The sequence below is a fragment of the Dasypus novemcinctus genome, chromosome 14, assembly GCF_030445035.2.
Source record: "Dasypus novemcinctus isolate mDasNov1 chromosome 14, mDasNov1.1.hap2, whole genome shotgun sequence".
NCBI classification, from domain to species: domain Eukaryota; kingdom Metazoa; phylum Chordata; class Mammalia; order Cingulata; family Dasypodidae; genus Dasypus; species Dasypus novemcinctus.
The window spans coordinates 5914370-5929929 of NC_080686.1; the positions used below are offsets into that span (position 1 = coordinate 5914370).

At 43.7% G+C, this 15560-nt stretch overlaps 1 protein-coding gene across 1 annotated transcript; it reads right to left on the minus strand.

Annotated features, from left to right (window-relative positions):
• Positions 1–14277: 14277 nt before the first annotated feature.
• LOC101444592 (olfactory receptor 13A1-like) lies at positions 14278–15210 on the minus strand. Its single transcript, XM_004479168.2, has one exon. It carries the CDS (start codon positions 15208–15210, stop codon positions 14278–14280), a length of 933 nt encoding a protein of 310 aa, XP_004479225.1.
• Positions 15211–15560: the final 350 nt, after the last annotated feature.

Consider the following 15560-nt stretch of genomic DNA (forward strand, 5'->3'; position numbering starts at 1 on the left):
AGAGAAAAGAAAACCATCACATACAAGGGAAGTTCAATTAGATTAAGTGCTGATTTCTCATCTGAAACCATGGAGGCAAGAAGGCAGTGGTATGATACAGTCAAGGTACTAAAGGAAAAAAATTTCCAACCAAGAATACTCTATCCAGTTAAACTAGCATTCAAACATGATGGAGAGTTCAAAATATTCGCAGACAAACAGAAACTGAAAGAGTATACCAACACAAAACCTCCCCTTCAAGAAATTCTAAAGGGAGTTCTGCAGGAAGAAAGGAAAAAACAGGAAAGGCAGAGTTGGAGGAGAGTATAAGAGCAACAACAACAACAAAAAAGACAAAAAAAAATACAAACAAAATATGACAAACACAAATCCAATCAAAATATGACTAACACAAATAATTCCTTGAAAGTAATAACACTGAATGTCAACGGATTAAACTCACCTATCAAAAGATTCAGACTGGGACATTGGATAAGGAAATATGACCCATCCGTATGCGGTCTACAAGAGACACATCTTAGACCCAGAGACACATGGAGATTGAAAGCGAATGGCTAGAAAACAATCATACTAACAATAACCAAAAAAAGGCAGGAGTAGCTATATTAATATCAGACAAAATAGACTTAAAATGTGAAACAATTGTGAGAGACAAAGAAGGATACTACATTTTAGTGAAGGGGAAAATCTGTCAAGAAGATTGAACAACCATAAATATTTATGTTCCTAACAAGGGTGCCTCTAAATATGTGAGGCAAACGCTGGAAAAACTAAGTGAAACAATAGATACATCTATGCGGTCACCCCTCAGGCTGAAGTGTGGTTTGCTGGCCTGGCGGGGAAGCGGCCGCGGCAGGCCAAGCCGCTGCCCCCATAATAGGGTGGCTGGTCGAACTCACCGCCACCCCTGAAGGAAGCTCGGCATGGGCGCAGAGTGCCCTCGGGTCTCCCCTTCTCGGCAGCCATGCTTCCGCGGCCGCCCCTCCTCCCAGATGGCGCCACACGATGTCTTCCTTCTCCTGCGCAGGGCGGAAAATTCCAGTCTGCCCTTTTCCCCTCCCCCGACAGCAGCAACAGCCAGGCGTGGGCGGAAAAATCCAGCCTGCCCTTTTCCCTTCCCCCGACAGCAGCAACAGCCAGGCGTGGGCGGGAAACTCAAGTCTGCCCTCCACCCCAGCAACAGCAGCCACCAATCCCTAAACCCTGCCCCTTCCCCCAGCAACAGCGACAGCCAATCCCTAACCACCACCCATCCCCCATCCGGTACCGCCCACTGACCTTTCGCCAGCAACCAATCAGAGCAGGGCATGGCTTCGACCAATCAGCCTTCCCCAGCCCCTATAAAACTGTTGCCTCTCCCTCAATAAAGTGGACTTGCGTGTTTACCTTGTCTCCGCAGTAGTTCTTCTGCCGTGCGCCCTCCAGTCCTGAGAGCCCCCGACAAGGGCCTGGCCTCCCTTGTCCCCAGTTCGTCGCCGGCTTCGCCGGGCGACCCCGTCAGCCGAACCGCACAAACCACTTGTGAGACCGATCCCTCGTCTGCTGCCAGACCGACCCCTCGTCCCAAGTGGGACCGACCCTTCGTCCCAAGCGGGACCGACCCCTCGTCCAGAGCTGGACCGACCCCTCGTCCGCAGCCAGACCCCACCTCTACCGACTGAGCAAACCGTCGCAGTTGGCGCCCAACGTGGGGCAGAGCACCCCCACCGCCACCAACTGAGCAAGCCGCCGCAGCTGGCACCCAACGTGGGGCAAGGCAACCCCACCACAGCCTCACTCCATAACCTGGCGGCCACCCCTCCTCTCTTCTCACCTTGGGACTTCTCTCATGCAACATTGCTGCTACCTGAGCCTTGGCTACCTCATACGATCAACGGCGGTCTGGGAGAATCGCTGGATGGCTTTCTCCTTCCATGTCGGGGGCTTATACCGACCCGCTATGATTAAGAGGAGCCTTGGATTTCTCGGGAGCACGCGTTTGCACGTCTGAAGTAACCCTACCATAGCCCTACGCTCTCCTCTCTTCTCACCCCTATCTTTTCGCTCTGCATTGCTGCTCCTGAACCTTGGTGACCTCATATGATCCACGGCGGTCTGGGAGAATCGCTGGATGGCTTTCTCCTTCCATGTCGGGGGCTTATACCGACCCGCTATGATTAAGAGGCGCCAATAAAACTCTCAGGAGCGCGTGCCTGAGCACCTCCACCCCTGCCTTCACCTCTGCCTCCTCCCCTCTGCGCTTGCTCCCCTTTGCCTTGCTCCACTGCTCGTCGTCCCGCCCTCCCCTCGTCGGGGCCTTCTCTTGGCCCGCGACCACCGTCGGAGCCCCACCGGCTCCGACCCCTCGTCTCACCGCGCACCTCGGCTCCCATCGCCGCGCTCTCAAGGTAAGGGCCCCTTTTCTTATCGGCTCCAAATGGCCATTAGCAATGGGTAACATCCTATCTGCTAAGCAAGCCCCACAAGTTCGGGCCCTCGCCGGTCTCCTAGACACTCACCGGTGTAAGATCTCTTTCAAACAGTTTCAAGTTTATTGGGACCTTCTTCTCCCCCTTAATCCGTGGCTTACCACGTGTCAGCTTTGGGACCCGGACACCTATACTCGCCTTATAGATAGGGTCACTTTTGCTGTGGAGCAGGAAGGTAAAAGATTCCCTCCTGGTTTATTACAGGCAACATGAAGTCCAGAAGAAATCTTGAAGGGTATAATCTATGATATGCTATATAAAAAACGATTTAAAAGCAGCTATACCAAGAAAGTAAGAATTATGAGTCAACTGTAAATAAATTATATATTTCTGTTAATGTGTTGTAATTGTTCTGTGTTTGTCTGTCTGTTCGTTCAATGTCAACATATATTGTGATACCTCCGGATGGTAAATATAAATTACTAGAAATCTTTAAAAGAGCTCTATTCAAATGGCCAAAAATTAAATAAGCGCTTATATTAATACTTAAGTTTATTATATTAATACATAAGTTTAAATGTTAATAAGATATCTACAATTAAAAAAATTGTAAGTCTTAATTAACAAAATTAACTGTACGTCTTCATAAAAAGTTGTTCTTGCCTAGATTAAAATGAATAACTTATTTTTCTTCACAGGATAATATGAAGAATGTAAAACTTATATGACTATTAAAAAGGTTAAAAGTTTGTAAAAATGCTAACGGAAATGTAATAAGTTTTGCAAAAAGACGTATTTTGTCCTAAAGTAAGATGGCTAATTTTTCATAAACTCTTGAAACTTAATTTGCATGCGGCAAGTGTAAAAGGTATTGTGATAACTTTACGTAAGGGAATGTGTTCTGTAAAGATAAAATTTATCTTCAATAGTTTACATTAAGGTATTAAATGGCTAATTCCAAAAGGTCATTCTTAAATATATATATATAAAACTGAATTGATGATAATAATAATAAAAGGTAATTTTATAACAGGAAAGATTAACAGCAACCAAGCTCCCCTACCAACTTGCTTTTAGGAAACGGTTTCTAATATTGCATGCTACTAAGTTTTTAAAGAAAAGTTATTCTTAAGGAAACAGAAGATGATTTTGTCTTTGCAGCCATTGTCTATTTAGCAACACCCCTCGCTATGGGCCTAGCCACTGTTGTGCTGGACGATTGGAACCTTAAACAAAGACTCCTCCTCACTGTCATCTTCCTATCTATCGTTACTATATTTACTGCCCTCATTCTCCTTCGTTTATAAAGTAGTCTCCTACAAACCACAAAGCTTCTGTTTTAAACATACCATTCTCAACCCTATCCTCTAAATGATCTTCTCACTTCCCCCACAGCCTTTAATACTTTATTTCTTCCTCATAACCTTTGCTTTCTTGATAATATTTTCCGCCATCTGTCTAGCCGCTACCGCCCCAGAAGATTGGAACCTCGGCCAACGAATTCTACTCTCCATCGCCTTTCTGTTTATTATCCTCTTTTATGCTTTACTCCTTATCTTCCTCCCATAATGACTTCACCAAGCCTCCTCTTGTCCAAAACCGTCACCCTTTTCCTCACACTCCCCATTGCACTCACCAACCCCAGCCATCAGCCTTTTAATTGGACAGTAAGCCTCTGGCAGGTAGAAGTAATCCTCTCCTACAATGTCTTCACTGCCAAGGAGAGATCAACTACTTGCAATGCGCTGTCATTCGGGACTTTTAACAACAGATAGACCTTATAGCCACCGAGATCAACGAGAATTGGACATTGGCCACCCTTGCTTGCAATGGCAAGATACCGCCCCCCAAATTGTACATTTGTATCCCCGTCATACTCACCTCCCTCTTCAGCCCCGCTTCTCTCATTGCTTACTGCCTCTTGGGCCTCAGCTACTTGTTGCTGCTGCCATCCTGGTCCTTATTTGAAAAGAAGGGGGAAATGCAGTCACCCCTCAGGCTGAAGTGTGGTTTGCTGGCCTGGTGGGGGAGCGGCCGCGGCAGGCCAAGCCGCTGCCCCCATAATAGGGTGGCTGGTCGAACTCACCGCCACCCCTGAAGGAAGCTCAGCATGGGCGCAGAGTGCCCTCGGGTCTCCCCTTCTCGGCAGCCATGCTTCCGCGGCCACCCCTCCTCCCAGATGGCGCCACACGATGTCTTCCTTCTCCCTGCGCAGGCGCAGGCCGGAAAATTCCAGTCTGCCCTTTTCCCCTCCCACGACAGCAGCAACAGCAAGGCGTGGGCGGAAAAATCCAGCCTGCCCTTTTCCCTTCCCCCGACAGCAGCAACAGCCAGGCGTGGGCGGGAAACTCAAGTCTGCCCTCCACCCCAGCAACAGCAGCCACCAATCCCTAAACCCTGCCCCTTCCCCCAGCAACAGCGACAGCCAATCCCTAACCACCACCCCTCCCCCATCCGGTACCGCCCACTGACCTTTCGCCAGCAACCAATCAGAACAGGGCATGGCTTCGACCAATCAGCCTTCCCCAGCCCCTATAAAACTGTTGCCTCTCCCTCAATAAAGTGGACTTGCATGTTTACCTTGTCTCCGCGGTAGTTCTTCTGCCGTGCGCCCTCCAGTCCTGAGAGCCCCCGACAAGGGCCTGGCCTCCCTTGTCCCCAGTTCGTCGCCGGCTTCGCCGGGTGACCCCTTCGTCGCCGGCTTCGCCGGGCGACCCCGTCAGCCGAACCGCGCAACCCCTTGTGAGACCGATCCCTCGTCTGCTGCCAGACCAACCCCTCGTCCCAAGTGGGACCGACCCATCGTCCCAAGCGGGACCGACCCCTCGTCCACAGCTGGACCGACCCCTCATCCGCAGCCAGACCCCACCTCTACCGACTGAGCAAACCATCGCACATCTACAATTATAGTGGGGGATTTTAATACACCACTATCAACTCTGGACAGAACATCTCAAAAGAGAATCACAAAAGAAACAAAACATCTGAACAGTATATTAGAGGAGCTGGATCTAATAGACATATATAGATTGCTAGACCCAAACACAGCAGGATATACATTTTTCTCAAGCGCACATGGATCATTCTCCAAGATAGACCATATGATAGGCCACAAAGAAAGGCTGAATGAATTCAGAAAGATTGAAATCATACAGAACAATATCTCTGACCACAGTGGAGTCAAGCTGGAAATTTGCAAGGGACAGAAGCACAGATTTCACACCACAATTTGGAAATTAAACAGCACACTCTTAGAAAAACAGTGGGTCAAGGAGGAAATCTCAAAAGAAATCAATGACTACCTTGAATCAAATGATAATGATAACACAACATACCAAAATTTATGGGATGCAGCAAAAGCAGTACTGAGAGGGAAATTTATAGCCATAAATTCATATATCAAAAAAGAAGAAAGAGCAAAAATTGAAGAACTAACTGCACATTTGAAGGAATTAGAAAAACAACAACAAAGTAACCCAACAGGGAGAAGAAGGAAGGAAATAACAAAGATAAGAGCAGAACTAAATGAAATAGAAAATAAGAAAGCACTTGAAAAGATAAACAAGACCAAGAGCTGGTTTTTTGAGAAGATCAACAAAATTGACAAACCTTTAGCGAGACTAACAAAGAAAAAAAGAGAGAAGATGCAAATACACAAAATAAGAAATGGGAAAGGCAATATCACCACCGACCCGACAGAATTAAAGACTATCATAAGAGGATACTTTGAAAAACTATATTCCAACAAAAATGACAATTTAGAGGAAATGGACAAATTCCTAGAAACACATAAGCAGCCCATATTGACAAAAGAAGAAATTGATGATCTTAACAAACCTATCACAAGCAGAGAGATAGAATCCGTTATTAAAAATCTCCCAACTAAGAAGAGCCCAGGGCCAGATGGCTTCACAGGTGAATTCTACAAAACATTCCAGAAAGAACTGACACCAATCCTGCTGAAACTATTCCAAAAAATTGAAACAGAAAGAACATTGCCCAACTCCTTCTATAATGCCGACATTACCCTAGTACCAAAGCCAAACAAAGACATCACAAGAAAGGAAAATTACAGACCAATTTCTCTAATGAAACTAGAAACAAAAATACTTAACAAAATACTTGCTAATCGTATTCAACAACACATTAAACGAATTATACACCACGACCAACTGGGATTCATCCCAGGTATGCAAGAATGGTTCAACATAAGAAAATCAATCAATGTAATACACCATATAAACAGATTGAAGGAAAAAAATCACATAATTATATCTATAGATGCAGAAAAAGCATTTGACAAAATACAGCACGCTTTCTTGATAAAAACACTCCAAAAGATTGGAATACAAGGAAATTTTTTGAACATGATAAAGAGTATATGTGAAAAACCTAAAGCCAATATTGTTTACAATGGAGAAATCCTAGACTCCTTCCCTCTAAACTCAGGAACAAGACAAGGATGCCCACTGTCTCCGCTCCTATTTAACATTGTCCTAGAAGTACTGGCTCGAGCACTGAGGCAAGAACCAGAAATAAAAAAGCATTCAAATTGGAAAGGAAGAAGTCAAAATTTCATTATTTGCAGATGACATGATCCTATACATAGAAAACCCTGAGAAATCTACAACAAAGCTTCTAGAACTCATAAATGAGTTTAGTAAAGTCACAGGTTATAAGATCAATGCGCAAAAATCAGTAGCATTTCTGTACACCAATAATGAGCAAGATCAGGAGGAAATCAAGAAACAAATACCATTCACAATAGTAAATTTAAAAATCAAATACTTAGAAATAAATTTAACTAAAGAGGTAAAGAACGTATACACCAAGAACTATACAAGACTGCTCAAGGAAATCAAAGAAGACCTAAATAAATGGAAGATTATTCCTTGTTCATGGATAGGAAGACGGAATATTATTAAGATGTCTATCCTACCAAAACTGATCTACACATTCAATGCAATCCCAATAAAAATCAACACAGCCTTCTTTAAGGAACTAGAAAACTAACTATGAAATTTATTTGGAAAGGAAAGGGGCCCCGAATAGCCAAAGACATACTGAAAAAGAAAAACGAAATTGGAGGAATCACACTACCTGACTTCAAAACATACTACAAAGCTACGGTGGTGAAAACAGCATGGTATTGGCATAAGGAGAGACACACAGACCAATGGAATCGAATTGAAAGCTCTGATATAGAACCTCACATATATAGCCACATAATATTCGATAAAGCCACCAAACCCTCTCAACTGGGAGAGAGTGGCCTATTCAACAAATGGTGTCTGGAGAACTGGATAGCCATATGTAGAAGAATGAAAGAGGATTACCATCTCACACCTTATACAAAGATCAACTCAAGATGGATCAAAGACCTAAATATAAGAGCCAAGACCATAAAAACCTTAGAAAGCAGTGTAGGGAAACATCTACAGGACCTTGTAATAGGAAATGGATTTATGAATATCTCACCAAAAGCACGAGCAGCAGAAGAACTAATAGATAAATGGGACTTCCTAAAAAATAAAGCCATCTGCACCTCAAAGGAGTTTGTCAAGAAAGTAAAAAGGGAGCCCACACTGGGAGAAAATATTTGGCAACCATATATCTGATAAGAAACTTATAACTTGCATATATAAAGAACTCCTATATCTTGAAAATAAAAAGATAAACAACCCATTTAAAAAATGGGAAAAAGACTTAAACAGACACTTCTCCAAAGAAGAAATACAAATGGCAAAAAAGCACATGAAAAAATGTTCCAAATCTCTAGCTATCAGGGAAATGCAAATCAAAACCACAATGAGATACCATCTTACACCCATAAGATTGGCAGCTGTGAAAAAAACAGAAGAATACAAGTGCTGGAGAGGATGTGAAGAAAGGGGAACACTCATCCACTGCTGGTGGGAATGCAGAAGGATCCAACCATTCTGGAGGACCGTATGGCGGTTTCTTAAAAAACTAACCATAGATTTGCCATATGACCCAGCAATACCACTGCTGGGTATATACCCAGCAGAACTGAAAACAAGGACGCAAACCGATATATGTACACCAATGTTCATAGGAGCATTGTTCACTTTCGCCAAAAGTTGGAATCAACCCAAATGCCCATCAACAGATGAGTGGATCAATAAAATGTGGTATATACACACAATGGACTACTACTCGGCTGTAAGAACAAATACACTACAAACACATGTGATAACATGGATGAATCTTGAGAACCTTATGTTGAGTGAAGCAACCCAGACATTGAAGGACAAATACTACATGACCTTAATGATATGAAATAACCAAGCTGCCCTAGATAGCAAGAGACTGAACGATAGGCTTACAGGAAATCGGAGGGTGGAGGAAGGATGTGAGCCGATGTCTGCAGGGGTGGAATTTATGACGAGATGGTGGTAAGTATGAACACAAAGAAGAGATAAAATGGGGGCAAGGGGTTGCCTTTGGTTGGGGCTTTGCGGGTTTGAGGGTAGCTGGGGATGGACGGATGGGTAATATTGCCCAAAAGTGTTGGGAGGGAGGGGTAGCATACAAACATAGGAGAGTGTCTGGTGTTGGTGGAGAGTAAAATGCTGAGAAAATCATATCAAAATATAATTAAGAGGGGTACCTGTTTAGAATGCTCGGAGGGGATGGTCTGATGCGGGACGGGCTCCTGGGGAATGTCTAAATGCTCATTCTGCCAGAGTGGGTGACACCATGGGGTAGAAACCCAAGTAGTGAGAGTGGGGGTGGACCCACATCCTGGGGAGGACTAATGCCATCAAATAGAGGGAACTGTATCCCTCAAGAGAAAGGGTGGCTCCCAGGGCATTGGGGCAGTTGAGCAAGTTAGGCCCTGAACACTATTCCATCTATCTCTGGAGGTGGCTCCTCGGGAAACGGAGGTTGGCTGCCACTGTGGGCACCAAGGTGGAAGAGAAAATGGACGTTAAATGTGTGGAACCAAGGTAAATGGGGGGTAAGAGAGGAGTTTCGTGAGAGTACACAAGGATGGATATAAAACATGTAATATTACACCATAACATATAGGAGATGACAGACTGATAATGTAAACCATAATGTAAAACATAGGATAACTAAGAATTTAGAAAACTGTGTATCCTAAAGTATGCACCACAATGTAAGCACAGATGTCACCTTGTTTGAAAGCTATTGTCTCAGACTCTGTACATCACGTTAAGTAAATATGATGTGATTAGGGTGTAAGAGTATTGCTGTGGAAGGGAAAAGGTTTTGTGGTGGATGTATGGGAGTGCTGTATATTATATATATGCATTGCTGTGGTCTAGGGCTCCTGTGAAGAGAAGTTCAATAATTAGGGGGAAAAAAAAAAAAGAAAAAGATAGGATGGAGAATTTTTTCCAAGTCAACACGTATTCTTTATCTAACCTTTAAACCCATCGCTATATGCCATTTCCTAGTAAGGGACCCTGACATTATATTGGGCTTCAAATTTCAGGGAGTTCTGGATCACAGAGTGGTTCAACAATGGCAATGGAGGAATACTGGTATAGGATACCATTGACAGGTGATATATGGCTGACAGGGAGCTGTACAGAACATATGTCCAGGGTGCATGGTAATGTTTGGATATACTCATAGTGGCAACAATTAAAAACCACAGCAGGGGGGGTACTGGGTTCCTGGCCAGTGGTGCTCTGTCGTGGTCCCTAGGGGAGCAGCGACAGTCTCCCAGGTGCAGCGGCGGGGACCGGGAGGGAGTGAGGGTTCAACAGTGAGCCCCTGACGCTAATGACTATGCTTGTGAGCTGATAAGCCTAAAATAAGAACAAGGCCTAGAGCAACATTGTGCCTGGGAATTTCCTCCTGTCAGCCTTCATGTTACTCAAATGTCGCCAGTCTCGAAGCCAAACTCAGCATGTAAATGCAATGCCTTCCCCCCAGCGTGGGACATGACACCCAGGGATGAGCCTCCCTGGCACCGAGGGATCACTATCAACTACCAACTGATGATGCAACTGGAAAATGACCTTGTATGGAAGGTTCAATGCAGATCAGCAGAATATCCCTGTCTACATAAAATAACATGACTTTAAAATGCTGTTTGACCTAATGTAAGGGAGAAATGGAAAGGAGAAATGAGTTTATATGGCTACAAGTCTCTAAAAAAGAGTCTGGAGGCTGTCAGAAGGATTGCCCTTATGCACAACTGAGCAGAGTCTAAGAGACAGATAAAGCAGATACAACCCCCAGGTATTGGTTCCTTTGAGGGCTAAAGAGACCCATGGGAGTTATGGTCATGGCAGATGGGGTTAACTACCAGGTCAGATGGCCCCTCTTTGGAACTGGTGTTTATGTGTGATGAATCTGGACTCAGATGGGATCTCTCTTCATAAGACTCTCATGCTAATGTGCTGGAGTTGCAGTTAATGTTGGGGTTTAAGATATATTTAGGGGATTTGAATCTCTGGACTGACAATGTGATAGCCAGGCCCTGAGCCTCAACAGACTCCAGCACCTACAATCTGATTTATTGGACTTACCACACTCAGCTAAGATGGAGTTGAAGAAGGACAACCACCACACCATGGAGCCTAGAGTGCTTACAACTGAAAGTGGGAGGATTGCTTCCAGCATCCATGTGGAATCTGAGCCTCCTCTTGACATAGAGGTGCAATGGACACAACCAATCCAATGTCCACATAGAAAAGGTGGCATTGGATTGGGAAAAGTGGACATGGTGGCTGATGGGTATGGGGAAAGGCAGGAAGAGATGAGAGGTGGAGGCGTCTTTGGGACATGGAGCTGCTCTGGATAGTGCTTCAGGGGCAATCACCGGACATTGTAAATCCTCACAGGGCCCACTGGATGGAATGGGGGAGAGTATGGGCCATGATGTGGACCATTGACCATGAGGTGCAGAGGTGCCCAAAGATGTACTTACCAAATGCAATGGATGTGTCATGATGATGGGAATGAGTGTTGCTGGGGGGGGAGAGGTGGGGTGGGGGTGGTGGGGTTGAATGGGACCTCATATATATATATTTTTAATGTAATATTATTACAAAGTCAATAAAAAAAATACAGTGTTTCCATATACTACCCTATTATTAAAACCTTGTATTGGCATTGTACATTTGTTACAATTGATAAAATCATATTTTTATAACTGTACTATTAACTATAGTCCATAGTTTATCTTATGCTTCACTGTTAATACATAAACTGTGACCAAAAAAAAAAAGTGGCAATTCATGAGAGAAACCAGTCTGTCTCCCTGAGGCTTCTATCTGTTCCTCTTGCAGGTGCCTGGAGGGAGGGCCTTGGAAGTGAAAGACACTCCCAGCCTGGGCTCTGGTTTCAGATCTTTGTCTCTGCCTCAAAAGTAATTGCAGAGATCTCCCCATATGATTCCACCCCCAGAAAGCGTGCACAGGGCTTGGAAGGAGGAGATGGGAATGTCTGGTAAGGAGGAACTGGGGGAATTGAAAAGGAAGGTCACAGTGAGAGCTGCCTGGCCTACCCATTGACATTAGGGTACAAATAACTGGGTCAAAGTCCTAGGACAAGATAGACCTATACCTCTCAATGCCTCATCCCAGGTCCTGCTAAAAATGACCTCCAAATGGGCCAGGTTATATAATTGCCACCAATCACATGGGGTCTACAAAGAATTATAGAAAAATGAAGTTGCCCATTTCTCACTCACCTTTCCTGGGTCTGTTCTGAACTTTGTAGCTCTCTATCAGGTTTTAAACACACAACCCAACCCCACAGCAGCTTTTGCCAAAAGGCCTGAATGCAGCACCCTCTGTATCCAGCCACCTGGAAAGCTGAAGTCACTGCAGGTGATTGACTATCTTCTGGTAGGACCTAAGGGTTCATTTAAACATACACTTCTAACCTAGGTGGACCAATGACATCCTTCATCTGATGGTAGTTTTAGAGATGTATTTATTCACATTATGTTCCTAATAGCTAAAATTAAAGATAACACAAACAGCCATTAAAAGATGAAAGGATAAATAAAATGTACTATATACAGACAATGGCATAATAATAAAAATAAAAGGAACAAATTAATGATACATGCAATGATCACTGGCAAGTATTAATGATAAATACAGATATTAGCAGGAATACAAATATCAACAATATCAATGAAATTAAAAATATTTTGCTATGGAAAAGAAGGCACAGGTATTTTATATTTCAATTCATATGTAATCAAAACTCCTTTAAAAATAAAGAAAAAAATAAATGTAGAAAATAATATGAAATGTGCTGAGTCAGCCTGGCATCATGTAGTAAGTGTTAGAAATGGGAGAAACATCAGATGTAAGAGGTATTCAGATTAACTCATTATAATTTGAGGATGCTATGACTAGAGAAGCTAGGAAAGAAGATCAATAATTTTTCAGTAATTGTGATTCTTAAAACTAGATGGTTGATGGAGGTGAAGATTGTGCATTTAGACTGTTGAATGAGGTCCTGGAGAATTAAGTGTTATAGTAACTAGGCAGTTATAACATTTGGTCTAGGATCTGGAGATGAGTTCAGACTGTGGTATAAATCTGGGTGTCACTGGCAAGAATTAATTATAAATGCAGATGTTAGCAGTAATGTAAATAGCAGTATAATAGAAGAGAATCAAGGCTGAAGGGAGAAGGACACAAATATTCAGAGGCTACAAGCTGAGGATAAGGCTAATAATCATAATTAATAACAATATTAATACTCATGAGATTGAGAAGGAACTGAACCCATAAAAAATAATGTTGAAATTTGGATAGATCATATGTTATATGAATATATCTCAATGAAACTATGTAATAAACAAATACATACAACATAATTGTGCAAGAATAGCCAGAAATAGAAGTTATGCACAGCCAGGGAAACAGAGATTGAGAGGTGAGAAATTTTCTTATTTGTTTGTCTGTTTTTTCTTTATTATTATTATTGCAATAATGAAAATCCTCTAATAACGATTGAAGTGATGAGCATACAACTCTGTGATTATAGCAAATACCGTTGATTGTACAATTTGTATGAGTTGTATGATTTGTTAATATGTATCAATAAAATTGATTTGTTTAAAAATTTTTTTGAATAATCTTTTGTCCAAACTAAGGATCAAAAACAACTCTTTCCAACAAGGTAAATATTCTCAGTTAAAGAATGATGGTGCCCTTTTGTAAAAGGGAAGAATGAACAGCAACAACAAAATCACCTCTTTTCTGCATGTCACTAAAATGGAAGACAGCCTGATGCCATCTCTTCTCGACTTCACAGTCTCAAAACCTCAAAACCTCACAGACATAGTGAGGAGCAGTCTCTCTTGTCTCTTCACCAATATCACACCAAGGGATGTGGGTCAGAGAATCAGGGTCCTGGTGAGGTTACTGAAGCAGGATATAGAGAAACTCTGTGTCAGAATATACTAAGCAGTGGACTCAATGAGCTTCACTCAAGAACCTGAGATTTCCACCCTGAAAGAAGAAGTGGACAGCCACATCCACAGGTCAAGAATACAGCCTTTTTCCCTGGTACAGAAGGGTGAATGAAAATGTCAGCAGATATTGGATGGAGTGTGTGTCAGGCATATCTTGATGAGTATTTTGTTGTTCCTCTTGGCCACTTACTCTTCCTTGCTTTTTTCCATCACATACTGCTCCTCAAAGTTATGAGAATACTCACAGTTAGCTCCTTGGATAATTTAGTTAAAGTTCCCCCATAGAAGGATAGCCAGTTCCCATGAAGGGAGCACATTGTCTATGAATCTATTACATGAACTATGTTCTTCCCCCTGCCACTTGTATCAGATTTAAAAAGTCATTTTTTTAAATTAACATTGAGCAAACTTCACATTGGCCTTTTCTTTTCATTTACCAAATGTAGGAAACACCTTCCTGAGGGCAGCCTTTACATCCTTGTTCCGCAGAGTGTAGATAAGGGGGTTCAGAGTGGGACTGACTGCCGTGTACAGGATGGCAACCACTTTGCCATTTTTCACAGAGGACCCAAAACCAGGGAGGATGTAGGTGTAGATGACAGTGGAGTAGTACATACAGACCACCAGGAGGTGGGAAGAGCATGTGGAGAAGGCCCGGCGCTTGCCCTCAGCTGAGCGGATGCGCAGGATGCTGGCAATGATGAAGGCATAGGAAGCCATGGTGAGGAAGAAATTGACCACCCCAAAGTAAACATCTGCGATGACAATCATGATGTTGTTCAAGTACGTAGGGCCACAGGCAAGTAGCAGCAGTGTCGGGACTTCGCACAAGAAGTGATGGATCAGATTTGAGCCACAGAAAGTTAGCTGTGCCATCAGGCCAGTGTGCACAGAACTGTTGATCCCACCAAACACCCACACACTACCTGCCAGCAGGGCACAGAGGGGCTTGCTCATCAGTGTGTGATACTGCAGGGGCTGGCAGATGGCCACAAAGCGGTCATAGGCCATGACTGTGAGCAGCAGCAGCTCAGCCCCAAGTACCCATGACAGGAAAAAGAGCTGGGTCATGCAGCCCCCATAGGAGATGATGCAACCTTTGTCCACCAGGTTCTCCAACAACTTGGGGAGAACAGTGGATGTGCCAATGATGTCTACAATGGCCAAGTTGGTGAGAAAGAAGTACATTGGTGTGTGGAGGGCTGGATTTAGGCAGATGGCCATGAGGATGAGGATGTTCCCTACAAGAGCCATCAGGTAAAGGAGGAGGAAGAGAGCAAAGAAAATACCCTGGAACTGGAGGTCTTCTGAGAAACCCTGCAGGAAAAACTCCTCCACAACTGTGTGGTTGTTTGTTGCCATTGGGTGGGTCAACCTCTCCCAGAGCTCCTGGGAAGCAAACAGTGCCTGGCGGAGGGGAGCACAAGTTCCAGGTAGGAGAGGTGTCCTCTCTGCATGCCAGTTCAGCTAAGACTATGTTTGTGGTGGTGCCTTTAGCCTAGAAGCAAACACTGCTCAGATGTTAAAGTATGTCCCTGCAGTAAGTAAGACAATCAGAAGATTAACTCTCCCCTCTGGAGCCCTTCCTCTAACCATCTCAGCCACACAGACACCCTCTCCATGACAGCTTCTCCTTCCTGTTTATGGCTGGGCTTGCATGGTCAAAGAATTATCACAGAAAGCGTAGCCTATTTTCACTTAAATTGTGACTA